The 19,826-nt window shown below is 39.2% G+C and overlaps 1 protein-coding gene across 2 annotated transcripts in view; it reads right to left on the minus strand.

Moving 5' to 3' along the window:
• usp43b (ubiquitin specific peptidase 43b) overlaps positions 1-19,500 on the minus strand; it is a 93,792-nt gene extending 74,292 nt beyond the window's left edge. For both annotated transcript variants that reach the window (XM_042006590.1, XM_042006583.1), the window contains exons 1-2: positions 18,568-19,500; positions 13,559-13,705 (exon numbers count right to left, since the gene is read on the minus strand). In XM_042006590.1, the coding sequence (XP_041862524.1) occupies positions 13,559-13,705; positions 18,568-19,194 (774 nt within the window). In that variant the 5' untranslated portion in view covers positions 19,195-19,500. The remainder of the gene's footprint in view (positions 1-13,558; positions 13,706-18,567) is intronic.
• Between the last annotated feature and the right edge of the window lie 326 nt (positions 19,501-19,826).

Here is a 19,826-nt window from a genome sequence, read left to right on the forward strand (position 1 = left end):
AAGTCAGCCTACTATCACCTTAAGAATATATCAAGGGTAAAAGATCTGATGTCTCAGCAGGACCTGGAAAAACTAGTCCATGATTTCATCTTTAGTCGGCTTGATTATTGTAACAGTATTTTTTACTGGTCTACCTAAAAAAATCAATTAGACACCTGCAGCTGATTCAAAACTCTGCTATTCGACTCCTCACTAAGACCAAGAAAGTGGACCACATCAGTCCAGCTCTGAGGTCTTAACACTGGCTGCCTGTTCGTCAGAGAATAGACTTTAAAGTTCTGCTGCTGGTCTATAAAGCTCTGAATGGTTTAAGACCAAAATATATCAGTGACCTCTTGACCCAGTATGAACCTGCCAGAATCCTCAGGTCATCTGGTTTCAGTTTCTTATCAGTTCCCAGAGTCAGAACCAGACATGGAGAAGCTGCATTCAGCTTCTATGCTCCACCTGTCTGGAAGAAACTCTCAGAAAGCCTCAGATCAGCTGAAACTCAGTTTATTTAAATCCAGGTTAAAGACCCACCTGTTCTCTGCTGCATTTCAGTAGTTTTTATTTAGAAGTTAAAATCTACATCTGGTTCTTTTAAGCTAGAATCATGTTTTAACATTGTCTTTCCCCACACTGGAATTTTATTTCTTGCATTTTATCTATTTTATTTTAGCATCTTCGTTCTGTTTTTATTCCAAATAATTGCATTTTTTAATCTTTTTTTTTAACGCACTTGTATTGCTTTCTGCAGCCTGCTGAAATGTTTTATGTAAAGCACTTTGAATTGTCTTGTACATGAAATGTGCTGTACATGAAATGTGCTGTACAAATAAATTTGCCTTGCCTTGCCTGCAGCAGACAGCAGTCAGATCACTCATAGTTTGGAGAATCAGAGAGTAATTATGAGAGGAAAGCTAAGCTAACAACTTATTCATAACTTTAGCTACTTCTTTTTCACCAGCTAAAAAAACAACAAAACTCAAAAATATTATAACAACTTGAGCTAATGACGACTGATGCCACTTTACTACTTTCCCAGCTGAAGTTTGCAAGTTGATCAGCTGAATCCATCAGGAGTTGTCACACAATTTTTATCAACAAATAGTAATTTTTATGGCCTTTATGGTTTGTATTGTGAGATTAAACTGTCAGTCTTTTGCGTCACAGCATAAAGATAAATTATGCAATGGCATGGGGCAAAATAGAAGTTGTTCAATTGAGAAACTAATAAGTAAACAACTGTCTGATACATCAGTGATGGGTGTAAAATCTCTGTTATATTATGTGTGCTCAGCTTACAATCAAATTTTTGAGGTTTGAGTTGTTTCAGGCCTTGTTCGCAGCATATTTGTCAGTGCATTTGTGCCTTTTATAAATATGCAAATTCAGTTTTTGGCAAATTCAGATTTTGAGCATTTTGTAAAAATACCTTTCATGATGAGGATTTTAGAAACATTTACGTGTGAACTGGAAAACTGGGGTTTTTGGCATGCAACCTGAAATTGTGCACTGCTTTCTCTTTGTTTACATAGCAATGGGAAGCTTAGCCAAGAAAGTGCTGATTGTAACCATGTTAAAAGGACCTTTTACATGTTTGCACATAAATATACAGTAACAGGCTGAATATAATAACAAACAGAGGATTCAATTCAAAAGCCTCTTGAGTACATTGTTCAGTTAAAAAAACTGCAAAGATGTTAAACCCTAACCCGATGTTGCTCAAATTAGTAGGACACCTTTGAGAAGGATGTCAGTTTTCCTGAAAAATGGGGATACAATTTTCAAATGTAAAGACATCTCTGTGACACTTCACACTTGACCACTTCTTTTGTACATTGAAGGGCAGTAAGCTGTTATCAAATCAACTGTTAAGGGGGAATGGATAATGTGAGGGAATGGCCTAGTCAATGCTCACACCTCAATCTAATTGAAAATCATTGGCATGGCTTATAAATTGCAGTACACCAGCAGAACCCTTGTGACTTAAAAGGAGCTGAAGCTGTTGTACTTAGAAGAATGGAAAAAAAAATCCCAGTGCATTCATGTGAAAAGCTAACAGAGAAATACCCTAAGAGATTTGCAGCTGCAATAGTTGCAAAAGGTGGCTCTACAAAGTAACTTTAGGGGGATAAGTAGTTATGCAAGCTTGTGTTTTCTACATATTTTGTATCTTTGTATTATTAGCCCATAAGGTGTAATGGGGCCATTAGAGCTTATATAAAAGGCTTCTTCAGTTCTAATTAAAGGTTTTAGAGAGGTGTTAAGGAAACCATCTATGTTAACCCTTTAATGTTGTATGTATCATATTCGATGGATGCAGTTTCTGAGACCTTTTGCATTACTTTATGGTAAAAACTGGGCTCAAAAGCCTGTTGTACACAGTCTAATACTTGTCTTCTGCCCCCTGGTGGATACAGTACTACACTGCAATAATTTTGAGATCACAACGTTATAAACAGTAAATATACGAAAAAATTTTTTTGCTTATTTTATTTTACATTTTGTTAAAAGGGCAAAATAAAGACTTCAGATATTTCTTGGGTCAGGCTTTCAAGAGTTTAACTGGAAAACCATCTCTGAACAAAGCAAGTGGTCTCAGGTTTCCCCGACAATGCAGCCTTTACTCACGTCCCCAGGAGGTTTTATAACCATTCAAACATTAGACCTTGTGACTTAAATGGTTTTGATCAAGCAGGTAAATAACTCACAAGTGACAATGGCTTGAACAATCCACCCAATGGTAAAGTGAGTCAGTAACGTCATGTGGCCTTATTGACTCTCAGTGTGCATTCATACCAGGATAGTCTGCTTGACTCGGTTTGATTGGGGACTCGGTTAAGTTGGGGGGGTCGAGATTGCGTTCACCCTGCATTACTCAAATGAATCGGACCTTTTAAATAATGTGTTCCACTCTTCGCCAGAGGAGGCGCTGCACTGAGAATTACTGAAGGAGAAGACGAACCACACAACAAGGAAAAAACTCTTTCATCTGTCAGTTAATGCAGGACAACTTTTATTTCTACACATAACAGCAAAATAAGGAGCTGGCTCTAAAAGGCTGGTGTGAATGTGTACGCAACATGTGAACGTCTGTGAAGGTTCTCATTCATCCAGGTCACCATGTCAAACACAAGCTGAGTTAATTCTACTGAATTGGGTTTAAATTTGAAGACATTTCACTTTCATCTAGAAGATCTTCTTCAGTTCTGATGCTGATATATAGGAAATTTCACTTCAGTAGCCTCTAAAATTGCTGATGTTTTTAAGTTCTTAGCATTACCATGACCTGGATGACTAGGAATCTACACCAACAGTCCCTATTGCAATGTTTATCTGTGTTTTCACTTCATTCCCCTTCTGAAATAGAAAGCAGACATAAAGCACGGATAAAATGTTCCACTAAATAAGGAAAAACATTTCGTGTCCCTAAAATTATCAAGATTTATTCAGTCTTTAAGAGCGAGGCGGGATAGCATGAAAGAGAAGTTAATTCTAATAGAGGCAGGTTGACTGCCTGAGCCGATGAGGTTTATTATCCCCCTCCTGCTTCTGAAGACTGCAGTGACACAAATGAGGATAAAATAACCAGATATTATCTACAGATGTATGTTTTAACAGCCACAACAAACAGCATTAAATGTGTTTTATACAGAAACAGTGCTGTAAAGGATGAAAGTTGTATCAAATAGAAGACATAGAAACTTTGTCTGTGTACAAACTAATTTTCTAAACTGGCATTTTCATAGCGAGGCACGATTGATAATTACTGCGTTCCAGGCAGATTCAATTTAACTCCAAACAACACATTAAAACTGGACTTTGTGTGACAGGCACGCCTCTCTGCTTAAATAATTTCCATCAACAACTGTTTAAATCATTTCAGTCTGCCTGGTTTCAAGCAACTGAATTGACATGCTCTCTGGAAAACCTCCACTCAGCAAATCTGAATCATTTAAGCTGTTGAGCTTGGTACGATATGCCAATCACACCCAGCAGGGTTGTGTGAGAGTGAGTTTCTTTATATTAAATGAAGACTCCGTCAGCTCGTTTAACTACAGCTCTTTGCGAAATAAGATGGAGCATGCCGTTTTTCTCTCAGAGCAGAGCAAGATGAATCAATGAGCATTCAAACAATGACATTTGAAGCTTTGTGTGCTGCTGATTCAAGCTTTAACTTGTCAAGTAATTAAACTCATGTAGTCTTTGTCATAACTTAAATATCACACAAAAGAAAATTGCTAACCATTACTTCTTTCATTTAAAAGCTGTCTACAACTCATGAGAGACTCTCTGGAGAACATGAGCAGTTATCTGTCCTTTAAGTGTTATCTAAATCAAGGGTGATACAGTGTGTTGTCTAGAGCATTCGAACAGTTAGGACTTAATTGCTTCTGTGCCACAGTCAGCAAACCTTGGGCCTAAAAAGCTGCCTCTGGAAGCAAGGGAGGGAAGCACTGACGGAGAGATGCTGACTAAAATGTGACTAAAGCTTTGGTTGCATCAGAGTTCACTTCTTATATCACAGAAACAAGGAGACATTTTACATTTCAGACATTTTGGGGCATTATACACAGTAATTTTGGAAGCATTACACACACATTGATAACATTCACCTTAGCACCCAGCCTAAGCCAGTCAACACTGACCTGGGTCAAAGTGTGGTCCTCAAACAGAGTGGTCATACTTCCAGCTGGGTGGCTCTGAGCCACAGGAAGCTGTTTTAACTTGGCAGGACAGACGGAGTCAAAGGCAGAGGCAAACATACAAGAATCGTAACTAAAACATTCGCATTTTGTTTTGACAATAACTGGGAGCAGCACTGATGACATTTCTAGTGCTTTCAGACAGACACCATTCTGTTTCCACTTTACTGAGCAGAAGTAAACATAAACAGTTTGGAGATTTGGTTATGAACGTTGATGGTGAAGTTGTCAAGCTCCATTATAACCTCCAGTTTCCCAAAATAAAATCTTCCTAAAATGAGCGAATTTCTTACAATATTTGGATGTCAGCGCAAGCATACAATAATCTCCTCTTCTTTAGAAGAAGCTCTAAATGAGCTTTTTCTAAATTATAAGTGCATTTGTGCAACATGACAACTTTTTTTATATATATATATACATATAAATACAAATCTTTTCTCCACATACAGAACAGATTTATTTTTCAGGGTGACAAAGCTTCATTTAACACTAATTATTTATTTATTCAAACGCATGGGTGTTAATTTATCCCACGCTAGTAAAGCATGGCCATCCTGTTTGCAAGGCACAACAATGGAATCAGGAGTTAAAGTTAATAAGTCATTAAGACATCAGTGGAGGTAATCACTGAGTGAAACTGATGTGTGTGTTTAAGGAACAGGCAGCATAGCAGAACACACTGCTCTAGCTAACAATGCTGTTTTCATTCAGCTTATTTTGTGGCGCTGGTATTGCTATTTGAAAGTACATGCTCGTGTGCTGCTGAGCCACCTTTGAACAAGCAAAGGTAAACAATGGGACTACACATGGATACTTGTTTTGCACCAATGTTGCATAATAGTTGTGTGAAAAGGCCTAAATTCTATTAGTATTCCCCATATCTCTGGTTACATTTACTGTTTACTGTTACCCTGTCTTCTACCACTCTCATTCTGTATACTCACGGTGCACAACAAGTGTCCCATTCTTTCAGCCACTTACAAAGAGGCACATTCATAGAGCTAAGACAGAGGCACACACACACACGAACACACATACAGAGAGAGAGAGGGAGAGATGTTCACACTTGCAGTGTGTTTCCTAAGCAATAAACAATCAACAAACCAAGACAGAATGTGCAGTGCATCAGTCAAAGCCATGGGGAGTCAGCAGCAAATGCTGGAATGTTCCAGTGTAGGGTTGTTTGTGTGTGTGTGTAGATGTCACCATCCATTACAAATACAAAAGTGCAAACCATTCAAGACTCTTAGTGGTCGCAGAGACAAAGTCAGCACAACAGGACTGTGGATGGAGTAGCATACTGTAGGGGAAAGGAGGAGTGTCCCTCATCCTTACTCTTTCTTTAGGTTCCGTTTCTTAAGTGCTCAAGGTATCTAACAATGCAGGTTTGAAAATAATTAGCACAGGGCCACAAACTCCTGGGTCAGCAGCAGAGGAGGACGGAGCTTGCCGACTCCTTGCCTGTGAGTGAGAACGTGCATGGACTGGTAATCTGGTAAACTGGCTGTGACCCTGGATGACTCTCTGTCATTCAGCCAACATCTCCAGTGACAAGTTGAGGAGGAAATTAACACGGACATGTAGCAACAAACATAAAAAAAACAAAACAACACATGAAATAGAGACCAAAGATAATCCTGACTGATTTTCCCACTTTTCTAGCAGCTGCCCTTCTGTTATCTTCCATGTAGCGCTCTCCGTACTTCAAGGTTTACTTGAGGGAGGAACAGCGATATCAGTCTGCATACCGCAGCATTACTGTACATTCCTACAGAGGTAAACTACGTCAGAGTTAAGAAGGACAAAGCAGTTGATAAGGCGAGGAGTAAACCGTGATTCATGGGGGGAGAGAATTACTGGAATTACTTCCCTTACCCACTTGCATGTTTCCACACCGATAAAAGTGAAATCCATGACCACTTTTGATGTCTGCAAAGAGCCCACCCTGGCTGATAGCAGAAGGCCTGGACAAACATAAGAGACAACTGTCACAAGAGATTTTCTGCTCTGGACAGAGGCCATATTGCTGCTCTCTCCCCGCCTATCTCACTGCTGAGATATCTGCTCGTACAGAGCAGCACAGCATGAGTCATCTCATTTTAACTGCCTGCATCTCCACTGTCATTGTTTTAATTAAAATTGTTTATCTATATAGCTCCTATCAAGTCCTTTGTCAAAGTGTTTAGCACAAATGAAACAAGACAGAACAATAGGAAACTGTAAAAAGAAGTAGCATCACCGATAAGTCAACCACAGATTCCTTTCAGAAGAGAAATGTCCTAAAATGTGGATGAAGAAGTGGGCCAGCAGGAACAAATATGGCTACAAAGCATCAGGCCACAATAAATGAAATATGTCTACAGTGTTTCTCAGGTAAAATTTTCTCTGCCAGTCCAGTTTGGAGGATGTCACAGGATCCTGGACTAGAGAGAAATTTCCATCGATGTTCTGCCTGCCAGTTTAGATGTCTTCATTTATCCTGAGGCTTTAACTGACTGTGGATTTAGACCTAAAGGGAAGCAGCAGCTTCTGGAGCAGAAGCCTGAATGTGATTAAATTGTTTAACCATGCTGTTCAAACAGGAAGTTGATATCTCAACTAGGCTCAACCAAAAGTGTATCACCAGCAAAGAAAACTGAGAACGCAAAAAAACAAACTCAAATATTGGAAGAGCTATTCATTGTCCTAACAGCTGTCAAACTGATCAAATTATGACCTAAGGACAAGGTAAACAGTAGAGGATTTACCTATTTCATCATATCATGACACTCTGTAGACTTGAGCTGTTCCTTTAGTACAAAAACATGACCAAACATTAGGCCAAGCTAACATGCTGACTTTGAACAAGTATTCATTTAACTATATTCATCATTTTACTTAAAAAGAAGAGCTAAAAGGTATTTAGCAAAATTTCTTTTTCCACTGGTTCAGCAACGTTGAATAGATCAATTACAAAAAATACAAACAATACATGTAAGTCATAGAAAGACACCCGTCCCTAAACATGCCTGGCGATGCACCTCGGACAAGATTTCTCTAAAATCTTGTGGCCAGAACGAACGTTTTCTAGCCGGTTTTATCTACCCCGGTAATGTAAACAAATGTCTCTTTTCCTGCGGTGTACGTACTGGCCTTAAGTTAGAAGTAAGAGAATATCCCCCTAAAACTGGATCACCCCCTTTGAACAGATACTCATCAGCTTTGATATTATAATCTAACATGTCAACCCAGCACATAAAAAAAGAGGTGAACTCTTTGCATACTCTTTGTCATGTTCGCCTGTTGGCAAATGTTGATGTAAAAAGAAAGCTGGATGATGTCATATTCAGTCCTTGTGCAAAATAAGACAAATATTTTAGCTTGCATTATATGCAATATGTCAAACTGAATTATGATAAAATATGTAAAATATGTGCATCATATCCCACTTAAAACAGACTTCGATCATTTTCTCCCAGCATCTGTTATTTTATTGGTTAATTATATCAGTGGAAAGGCTGATATCCGATATTGATTGGCAGATACTGATATAATACAGATAATATTGTGCATCTCTACTAATAATATCTGATTTTTTATTTATTTTTTTTTTTTTTTACAGATTTTTGTTGATTTGACCTCAATCAATGGGTGTAATATCATTTCTAGCCTTAAGATCCATCCTGTGGAGGTAAAGGAATTTATCAAATGGATGACATTTGTCGTTTAATTACCTGTTTTTACAACTATCCAACAGATAGTTAAACAAGATCATCCTCTAACATTCACCAACCTTATATCCACTGGTACGTCTCATAAAGTAAAAAATAATAGGAAGAAGAATTATTGAAATAATGGCAGTAAATAAATTCTTTATGTGAAAAACCCCTGCCCCCCAATTGGAAATGGGCCTTAACATGTTGTTGCTGTGTCATTTTTTTTATTGCTCAGAAGAGAGCTAAAAGTTGAGAGAGGAAGCACACAAGTAGAATTCAGTTCCATGAGTCACGATGTGAACACCATCATATAGCAGGATCCAAGCAAACAGATTTTTTAAGCTTCATGTTCGCCACACCTCACTGGCTCTTCTAGGTGTTAACAAGGTGTGGCGACACTTTCCCCCAGGGCGCCAAAGGCAGACCTTATCAGCAACTCTCCAGTCCCAGCCTCCCGTCATGTCCTCTGCACACCCAAGCACATGGAAAGATACAATCCAGACTGCCACGCTCCCCAAATGGCCTCACCTCATCTTTCAAACTAATCTTGAATTGAAGGGAAGCTCAGCTGACACAGGGAGGAGGATTTAGTTGTTTGACATCAGAAGTTTGTCTGAAGCGTTGAAATACAGCTTAAAATAAAAGTAAACAGGACAAAGCTGATCTGCAGTTCTTATTCTTTCATAGATCTGAAAAAAAGATTTGGGTTGATTTCCACAGCCTAATCTAAAATGACCTTGGAATAACCTTGGAATAGTATGCTTCATTTACCAAAACAAGTCTTTTTTCCCCATTGAACTGTGCACACCACAAATTACAAGAAAAGTCTCATTTATACAAATACAGAAATCTTAAACTGTTTAATAATCTCAGTGCTTCACAATCCGGCGGGATGACATAGTAACAAAACAAGTTAAAGTTTTGAGAAATAAAGGAGCATCGATTTTGACATGACTCACCAACAGCAACACAGTGCTCCTCGTAAATGAGTGCTCACCCAAATCCACTATATTATTAGAGGGATATCTATTTCTAAAAACACGTTTTAAATAATACATGAATGTTCTGCTTTAATGGCTCACAGCAAAGCAGTTCAAAGTTGCAATCCAGAAGCGTGAGGATGCACCGTGCCTGCAGGCATACCTCCAGATGGAGACCTGCTGAGAGAAAAGCACCAGATTTCCATACTAGCTCTCGCCTTGTTCGCAGGCACTGCGTTAGACACAGAGCGAGGTTACACACTGCGTAAAAATTGGTCTGCAGAACAAATTTTGCAACCTGGAGCTAACCTCTGAAGAGATACATATAATGAAGGAATAATAATAAAAAAAAAAAAACCTTATCAATATGGTTAAATTTGCTAGCTTGACAATAAACAGCACAAACAATGATAAGAATCATTTGTCAACGTGAGCATTGCATGCTGGGTGTTTGAGATCTTATTAGCTTCAATGTTTGATGCAGTTCATGCTATATTAACTAAGTTTATATGGAGACATATAGCCCTTTAAAAACTTTTTAATCTTAAAAGCCTAAAAAACAGCAAAAGTGCTTAAATGTACTAATTTGAGATAACTTATAAACACTTAGCTTAGATGTTCATCAAATGTCACACCCCTTAAAGATTTTACAAACACATTAATCAGTAAAGACTTTAGCTTAAATCATTTCACTGGAATTCATCATCTCATATTTATTCATAATGAGAAAGGTATTAGCTATACATCAATTAAACATGTGTAGTGTTTCAAAACCCCAATTCCAGGAACACTTAATGTTGAGTAAAAATGTAAATTAAAGCAGAATGCTACAAATCCTACATACCCATATTTTATTCCCAGTAGACCATAAACAACATTGAAACTGAGACTTTTAATCATTTCACAAAAATATGAGCTCGATTTGAATTTGACGGCATCAACATATCTCTAAAAAGTTGGAACAGGACACAAAATGACTGGAAAAGTAATTGGCACAAAGCAAAAAACAACTGGAGGTGCAGTTGACAGCTAACTAGGTTAATAACATGATTCAGTATAAAAAGGAGCATTTCAGAGAGGCAGAGAACTTGAACCAGAAACTCTGCTACCTTCTCTGGACCAAAGATAATTTTAAGATGGTCTGAGGCTAAGTTGAAAACTGATCTGTGGTCAGATTAATAAAAAAAAATGTGTGTTTTTTCTTTTTTTTTTTTTTTTAACTATTTTTAAACATCTCTTTCAGGGAAGATCTTGCAGATTTCAGCAAGACAATGCTGAATCACATCCTACATCCATCACAACAGCATGGCTGCACAGGAGAAGAGTCTGGCTGCTGAACTGGCCTGCCTGCTGTCCAGACCTTTCAACAGGGGAAGAATCCAGCAAAGAAGGTCCAGGACTGTTGAGCAGCTAGAATCCTGCATCAGACCAGAATGGGACAACATTCATCTCCTAAAACTCCAGCAAGTGGTCTCCTCACTACCAAAATGTTAACAGACAGGTGTTAAAAGAAGAGGAGATGCTACAAAAATGCAAAAATGACCCTGGAACTACTTTTTACAGATGTGTTGCTGCCATCAGACTAAAAATGAGCTCATATTTTCCATGAAATGATAAAATGTCTTGGTTTTATGTTGTTTAGACTCTAGGCCAAAATGATTCATGATAACGATATTATCGCAGTATCAATCAAAAACACGATGAAATTAATCTAATTATCAGATTGATTCATTTTTGTTTTGTATTGGTTTGGCAACTGAATAAAACTAAATTAGATAGATAAATGGATAGATAGAAAAGAAGGATAAATAGAATTTATTAATCCAATCAATGAAATTGTTGGATGGATTAATAAGATTTGATAAATTGTACAAAAATCCACTTGCATTCAGTCAAACTTTGATTTTATTAGCTGAGATTGAATAACAATATTTCCCTAAATCAATCAACACAATGTTGATTTTTCATTGCTGTTCTATGAATATCGGTACACTGTGATACACTTAGTGCAGATCATGTAACTGCTGCATTCATTCTCACCCAGTCTTGTGGCCACTGCAGCATTCCCATTAAAGAAAGTAAACATAATTTCTGGAACAGTGATGTTTCCAGTCCTACTGTAGGGAAGTAGTCAAGGTTTAAGGTTCAAGGTTCAAGGTTAGCTTTATTATCCCCAGTGGGGTAATTAGTTTTGCAGTCAGCAGCAAGTCAAGACAAGCAAATTAAATAAATAAAAAAAGTCATCCATCCTTATTTAAAAGCCCAATGGTCACACAGAGAAAAGAGTTTTTAAATATATTTGTCCTTGCCAGTGGCATCACAAATCTGTGGCCTACGTGAAGCAACATAAAGCAGCCATGAGCCTTTTTAAGGGTCCTGGGGCCTCATTTACAAAGCTGGCATAGGTACAAAAACTGGTGTACATCAAATAAAGCCAACTTTTTGGATTTAAAAAAATCAAACTTGACGGGAGAATATTCCTACCGCCATGCAAACTCTGACCTTGGGGTACGCACAAATGATGGCAAAACGGAAAACTGTGACAACGATACAGAATAAAAACAAGGAAATGATGAGGTGGAGAGTCTGCCGTCAACATTTACCAGTCAGTAAAATAAATGCGAAAAGTAAACTTCGGTCATTTATTCTGAGATCCAGCAGAGTTTCCGTCAAGACAGTTTCCATTTGCCACAACTCCTTGTTAATAGCGTTTATCGTGTCGCTCTGCACCTGCAGGACTTCCTCTGAGGACACGGCTGCAGCATGGAGTTTCTAGCCTTACCCTCTCCAATCACAGCTGCAGCACCGCCGACCCACTTGGAACACCCAGGAACTATAAAGAAATATTATTTAACACTAAATAAACAACTACCAATCTCAGCTGTATCTGTACATATTTATTTTATACATTAAAACAAAAGACTGCATTACTGGCATCATTACCGTCATTTAGCCGACGCTTTTCTCCAAAACTATTTACTGTGGGCTGTAGCGTCTTGCCTAAAGACCCAACTCCAAGGTGTTACTGTTCACCCCTGTGGGATTTGAACTTCGATTTCCCGCATGGAAGACAGATGCTCTACCAGCTGAGATATCAAGCCGCACGTTCTGATTCCTCTGCCGCGTCTTCCCTTCTTACACTGCGATGACAGCATCTGCCACCTGCTGCCATTATTCCCATATTCCCAATCCCAACATTTTAACGTTTTCCAAAGTGGTCCATCAGGATCCAGAGCATCAGGATCTCAGTCTCACACCCTGAAAAATTCTGCTTCTTCCCTCTTTTTCCCTCAAACCATCCTGAAAATTATGTGATGAACATGTATTACTCGACCATTTATAGCCAGCGGGCGTGGGAAGATGCTCCTTCACGTGCGCCCACTTTAAAGTTGATTCTGATTTATAAATGGCAACAGGCATAGGATGTGTGTGCGCACGCTTTTATAACTCTGAAAGTAGAAGTGCGCAGCATTTCCATTTTGCGCCACAAATGCCACCTGTAGTTTGCTTTGCTACTCACAGAGGCCCCTGATCTTTAAAATGTCCTTCAGGTTGTCCAAAGGGGGATCTTACAACCTTGCTGCAAAGCTTGATAATACCCTGGAGCTGAATTTTGTTTTTATGGATCAGAAACCCGTAGCAGCTCACAATAGGTAAGAACAGATTCATTAAAACACAAGTAAAAGATTCTTAAAAACCACCAACACTGACGTTTCGGAACTTGCGATAAATGAAATCGCTTTCTTGAGCACAGCATCAACCTGAGGCACAAATGTGAGCTCATCATCAGTCAGAGTGTCTAAGTACTTATGTTTATGAACCACCTTAACTGACTGGTTTTTTGATGGTTAAAGGAGAGATGCAACAGGATTTTTGCCAAAATCTATAATCATCTCTTTTGTTTTGGTAACAATAATGTCAAGAAAAGAAGACTCACACCACAGAATGAAGTCATGAACCACAGGGCCATGATCACAGTTGCCCTGATCAACTAATGAGATGATAACAGAGTAATCAGCAAATTTCACAACATGATGCCCTTCGTACCGACTGCAACAAGAATTTGTATACAAAACAAGCAGAAGTGGAGATATGATATGTGCACATCTGTTGTCAAGCAACACAAGAAGATTTTCTTATGGAGGATTATCATGTCATGCCTGCTTCGCAGCCTGATTTCCTGCTTTCTTACCTTTCCAGGAGCTTTGGTCTTGTTGTTGTTATTGTGAGACGCTAGGATGACATCTTCATGGACACGATCCAGCAGCCACAAGAGGAATTCCAGGGCATCGTGTTGGGAATTACCACGAAACTGTGACCCATACTTGGACACAACATTCTGAAAGGAAGGAAAAAAGATGTGATGACACTTTGGTGGATCTGGTGAAGGTCCTAAGCATGTATGTGTATATATATATATATATATATATATATATATATATAGATAGATAGATAGCATCTGATGAATTTATCCAATTGTCAATTTGTCTGCTTTTTATTATAGTTTTTTTTTATCCAGAGAAGTCTAATAGAATTACCTTTTTGTAATGCCTGCATGGGTTTTCAAATATTCTTAAAAAAATATGCAACTCAAGCACTGCCCTGTCAGGTCTGTTGTTTTAACTACAGTTACTAAATGGACGGCTTTCCCTGCTCTTTTCACAGAACGCTGATCAGAGGAATCCTAGAATTGCAAATTTCCACTAATGCTCTTCACGCATTTCCAACCAGCTCACACTTTGACTCCAGCAGAGTAATTTGTGATTCTGGATTAGCAAACTCTACCTTTGTTTAAGACTGTAAAAGGTAAAAAAAAAAAAAAAAACATACTCAAGAAGTATTACCTTCCTCTCAAAGAATCAGCTTCATGAGCTGCAGCTGGCAGTCGGAGGAAGCAGAGGCAGCGATGAGAGATTATAGCAGAGGGAACGACAGACTGTAATCAGTAATATGTGATACACCCCAGCATGGTGGAGAGTTTCGGTTGATGAAGCTAGACGTTCACAAGTTCACGTCACTGAATTAAATCTCAGCTTAGCCAGCACGAAGTGCACTTGAGCAAAGCGACAGATATTAAGTGTGACCATATTAATTATTAAATAGAAGCAAAGCCATTCTGCATTTTCAGAGTACCGGTAGTTACTAAAATGTAGACAAGAGATCAAATAAAAATCTATAAAAAAAAATCTGTGTACAAAAATCTATAAAAGCTGGTGGACGCTCGCAGGATAATAAGATTATCTTATGATCTTGACTTGAAAGTGAATTTTCTTTTGCCTGACAGATCTCAAAGAATTAAAATAGTCATCAGATGGCCAGTGTGTATGATAACTGAAAGATTAGTTAGTTAGAAATATAACTGGGTTCAAAACAGAGCTGATGATGAAGGTGAGCAACATTTTTATTCAACCAAAACATAGCAATGCAAACTAAGAGCAGGACAACCATCAAGACAATTGTGAATCTGATTTTATTGCTTGGATCCTCTCTAATGCAGCAGCTTCTTCTTTTTTTTTTTTCTTTTTTTTTCAAATTGATGCTCTTGAAACATTCAGGCTTGCATTATGACGAACCATGACCTGCACTAACTTAAAGCCACTTTGCCAGTCATTACTGCAAAGCAATAACAGTGATTACCATCAGCTCTTTGAAGGTGGTAATTGTCTCAGTGATATAATTATGGCAGGTGGAAAGGCCATGAGGTTTTTATTACTGTCTGTGGCATTGTGGTCATTCTGCAATGGTAATGCATGTAACCATTTAACTAAAGATCAAAAATAAATACAAAAAATCAATAAAAAAAATTGTCCATGGTTAAATATTAAACCATCAATCCATTAATGTATAAAACAGTGATGGCTGACTGTGTATTTCAATCAATAACATTTTAAAATTCATTAACCGGGTCTTGAAATTATATAAACACAGCCTCAAATGAACAACACGTGACATACAGAACAAAAACTGTCCCAATCTGCAGAAGCAATGTGTGGAAAACTACATACAGCCTTACCGCCTCCATAAGAATTAAAAGGGTAAATAACAAACCAGGTGCTACTGATCAAATGCACTTGATTGTCATGACTGTGTGTTTGTTGATCTGGAGAATTCAGATGCGTGCTAAGACAATTCCATGGAGGAAAGACATCAACAATGGTCTGAGAGAAAAAAAGCTGTGGCTAACCAGCAGTCTGGGTCGGGTAATAAGATCCTTTACAAACTATATGGTGTTCATTATTCTACAGTGAAATAGATTTTTACAAGTTGAAAACATTCAGCTGTCAATCTTTCTAGGAGTGGACGTTCTAGTAATTTCACCCCAAGATCAGACCTTGCAGTACCCAGAGAAACTGCATCTCAGACTCGCCAGCATGTTAAATGTTAACGTTTACCATGATTTGTTTGGAAAAGTTGTAGGAAAAAGTCTCTTTTCTCTCTCATAAAACAGAAGAACATGGCAGCACAACTAAGACTTACAAAACTGCATCTGAACAATCTGCAAGACTTTTTAGAAGAATGTCTTTGACAGACAAGACCAGAGTGGAGATGTCTGGTCATAGTGAGCATGTTAATCGGTGCAAACACCTGATACCAACTGACAGGCACGGTGGTGGAGGGCTAATGATTTGGGCCTGTTTTGCAGCCACAGGACCAGAACCCCTTGCGGTCATTGAGTGGACCACACAAGAAAAGAAGCAAGATATTGCAATGGTCCGAACCTCAACATGACTGAAATGCTGTGACGGGAGCTTTAAAAAAAAGCTGCAGCCTATTTAAAAGTAAAGTCTGCAAACCTCAACAAAATGAAGCAACATCGTACAGAAGAGATTAGCTAAATTCCTCCACAACAATGAGACCAGTAAAATTAAAAACAGAAAATGATTACTGCTAAAGATGATCTACAACTATTAAAACATGGGTCACACTTAGTTTTTCACATGTTGCTTCTATTTTCACTTTTGTTAAGTAAATAATCTAAACATGTTGTTATAAAAGGTCTAATTTGTTTGTTCATCTGAGTAATCATTTACCTAAACTGAAGACTTGCTACAGACAAGGTGTTTTTATGTTTTAATATGGATTGACAGGTAAAATCTTTTAATAGAATCTGGCTTTTCTGTTCCACCTTTACTGCGCTCCTTTCTATCTTGATGTGAGACAGTGACTTGACTGTGGAGTCACTGTTTGAGTTTCTGGCTTCATCCCTGTCCAGGCCCCTCTGTGCAAACACATAACCCTGCTGGGTGGGGGCCGGGAGGGTGGTCACAAATACGCAAGATTACTGTCCAGATCAAAAGCCTGCACATCTGCTCCCAGGTTGAAGAAACGCAGCATTTTAACAGCAACACCGGAGACACATTTGTGAGAGCGGGAGCTAAGATCACACTGAACACTTTACTTATCGCCATCTTCCTCCCTGTTTAATCTTCCTCCCTCTTTCCACCTCAATTGTGTTTTGAGCCTGGTTGTACAAGAACATGACTTAGAGCAAGATCTTTGTTGTTTGATGTCTCTCCACAGTGGGACATTGAATCCAGATGACCCGGGTGGTTATGTTTAAAAGCTAAATAAAAAAGAAAATTTAATCAAGGCAGACATGAGTTGCAAGATTTCTTTATAAAACACTAAGAGCATAAATGTTTAAATTGGGTCAATAAGCTCAAAAAGATCCAATCTTTGTACCCAGGTGATGAAAAGATGGAGTCTATAGGTACCTTTGTCCATATGAGCATACCTTATTCCAGTGTTAGAGGTTGTCTAAGTTCTTAATGGGTAAATCTGGCTACAATTCGCAAAGAATAAAGCATGACTTTTAGAGGCTACTTTTAAAGTCCAGCGTACCAAGTCAACTTACAAAGGCAACAAATTAACAGAGTAATTTAAACAAAGAACAAACCTTTTTATGCTGTTTTGTGTTTTTACAACTAAGAGCTAGTTCAGCCTCCCAGACACAAGCCTCAGAACTATCTGATCATTTTATAATCCTTCCTCCAGGCAGCTGTGGTATTACTCAACAGGCAATTTCAGATGGCTCGGCCTGTGCAAACTCAGGATCTCCTGTGACTAAATCACAGCCAAGAGTAACAGCAGTGTGTGTTAGTGTTTGCACTTTTAATACAGCAAAACATCTCATCGCACACAAAGAGCCGTGTTCAGGGTTTTCCTTTTAATTTATCTTTTGATCTTTGTAAGATTTTCTGTGCTGATCCCTCTGATCGTTGAACTGAAATGTAATATCAGAGTACTGTACGATAAGAGGAGGCATTATGGATTAATGTTGACAGGGGAGTTTTGCATAGCACAACAAAAAATTTGAACTCATACCTATTTAATTGACTCTCTCTCTCTCTCTAAATATATATATATATATATGAAATATAACAACCCCTTTCAACTGCTCTTACAGGTGAACATTTGACTTCCCTCTAAGTGTGCAGAAGTGGTCAAGACACTCCAGCAGTCATCCTTGCAGAGTAATTAGCATTTCCAAGAATAGATCTATTGTTAGTTTCTTTGTTCGCTGCTCCACATTATCCACTTCTTGCCTTAAACCACGTCTCAGAGAAATCCAGAGCAAAAAGCTGCAGGCAGATAAAATTGCTTTCTCCGCCCCAGCGTGGGCAGATAGGAAAGCCTGAGGGTCCCCTTATAGTGCTCTGTCACAGCCTCTGATCCTCAGAGAGGAAATATTCTATAGTGGAAAGTAAATCAGCTTCTTTATGTGACAACATAGAGTACTTTGCATCATAACAACAAACAGAATCATCCACAATGATGTCTGCAGAATAAACCTTTTTATTTAGCTTTGAGCTTTAGGTTTTTAGTGGCATATGAGGTTTTCTGCAGGAAAAATCCCTGTGCAGCATGTGAGTCGGGCACCTGCTGAACTTGTGTCCTCGGACTGCTGTGACACCGAGCAGCAACCTCATTATCACCTAGCAGGGAGGCACTAAGGTCAAAGGACATAACACTGCATGGTTCTTCATCTGTGGCAAGCGAATAGGTGCTATGTCACATGTCTGTTCAGAATTCAAGCAACTTATCTGTGTTTATATTATTTTGTTTGACATAAAAACTTACAGAGGAGCAGGTTTTCATGTGATGAGTGCTATTTACCCTCCTGATTGCACATTACATAACACACATGCACCTGCAGTATTTTGTTATTATTATTATTTTGTTAAGTTGCATTTTCTGTACCTTGAAGTCCACAGACAGCTGAGGAGTGTACTCCAGAGTCCACAGAGCTCTGACAAGGGACGCCAACTGCTCCGTGACTTCTCCCGTCACCACCCGGCTCTCATCACCTTTAACGAGCCCGTTCACTCTGCTCTGACTCAGGTCCATCTTGTATCGCTCCAGGCCCAGATACTCTGCCAGCAGGTCGGTGTTACTCAAACACTGGACCACGGCGTTCATGAAACAGGTGTTCCCGTGGTTTTTCAGTCCCAGAACACCTGGGACTTTTTCACCATATTGGCAAAGTAGTTTCTCCCTGCCGGTGCACAGAGAAGATGATGCGCAGGACGGAGTTTTCACCGCTCGATCCCAAGTCACCTGCGCATCATCTTTTACTATTCCTGAGCTGGCGCTGAGGGTGCAAGGTGCGCCATTTCTAAACCCCCCATCGTCGTCCTCCGCGTCCTGCGCGTCAGTGGCTCCAAAGTGAGCAAAAGTGCCCAAAGTTTTGATGATTCTGTTCATAAAGCTCCCCACTGACTTTAGCGATTTCTTTCGGAAAAGCTTCCCAGATTTCGCCTTCTTCTCTTTGCGCTTGTCCTCCTTCGACGTCGGCATTTCCTCCTTGACTCTGCTTTGTTTCTCCATGACAGTACCTCTCAATACCCCTTCGTCGGACTATTCTGACACAGATAACTGTGCAAATGTCGACGCTGGCCTCTCACTTCTCTGCCGGTGTCCCTTGTCCCGGATGGAAGACGAGAATGCGCGCAAAGGTGCCACCATCGCGGAGCCAGGAGATGCAACGGCAGACTGTCATTCCGCGCGGCTCTGCCAGAAAAAAAAACCTACCTGGTCCATCCCAGCACTTACAGAAAGCATTCATTATAACTCCGACAGCGCTGTCATGGCCAGCACAACAGGAGCCACGGCACCATCCAGTTGCAACACCAACTTCGCCTGGAAAATGCCTGCGATTGTGTGTCTGCCCCCCTCCACACACACACACCCCTTCCCTCCCACTTTCCAGCACACGGAGGAGATTAGAGCTGGGGTTCATGGTGGAGATTTGATTAGAGTTTAGGGGTTAGGTAAAAGTGTTATTTGTGTACAAATGAAGATCTTTCATTTAAAAGCTTGCACAAATATTACTACAGCAGGATCATCTGCATAATGTGCTTAAAAGATTTACTGTGCTGGCTCCATGATATAGAGTCACTATACAGTCATGACATGTGGGGAAAGTCTCCAAAAGTTCCAACATTGCATCAGCATCTGCA

This window comes from Melanotaenia boesemani, chromosome 2, assembly GCF_017639745.1.
Source record: "Melanotaenia boesemani isolate fMelBoe1 chromosome 2, fMelBoe1.pri, whole genome shotgun sequence".
Lineage (NCBI taxonomy): Eukaryota > Metazoa > Chordata > Actinopteri > Atheriniformes > Melanotaeniidae > Melanotaenia > Melanotaenia boesemani.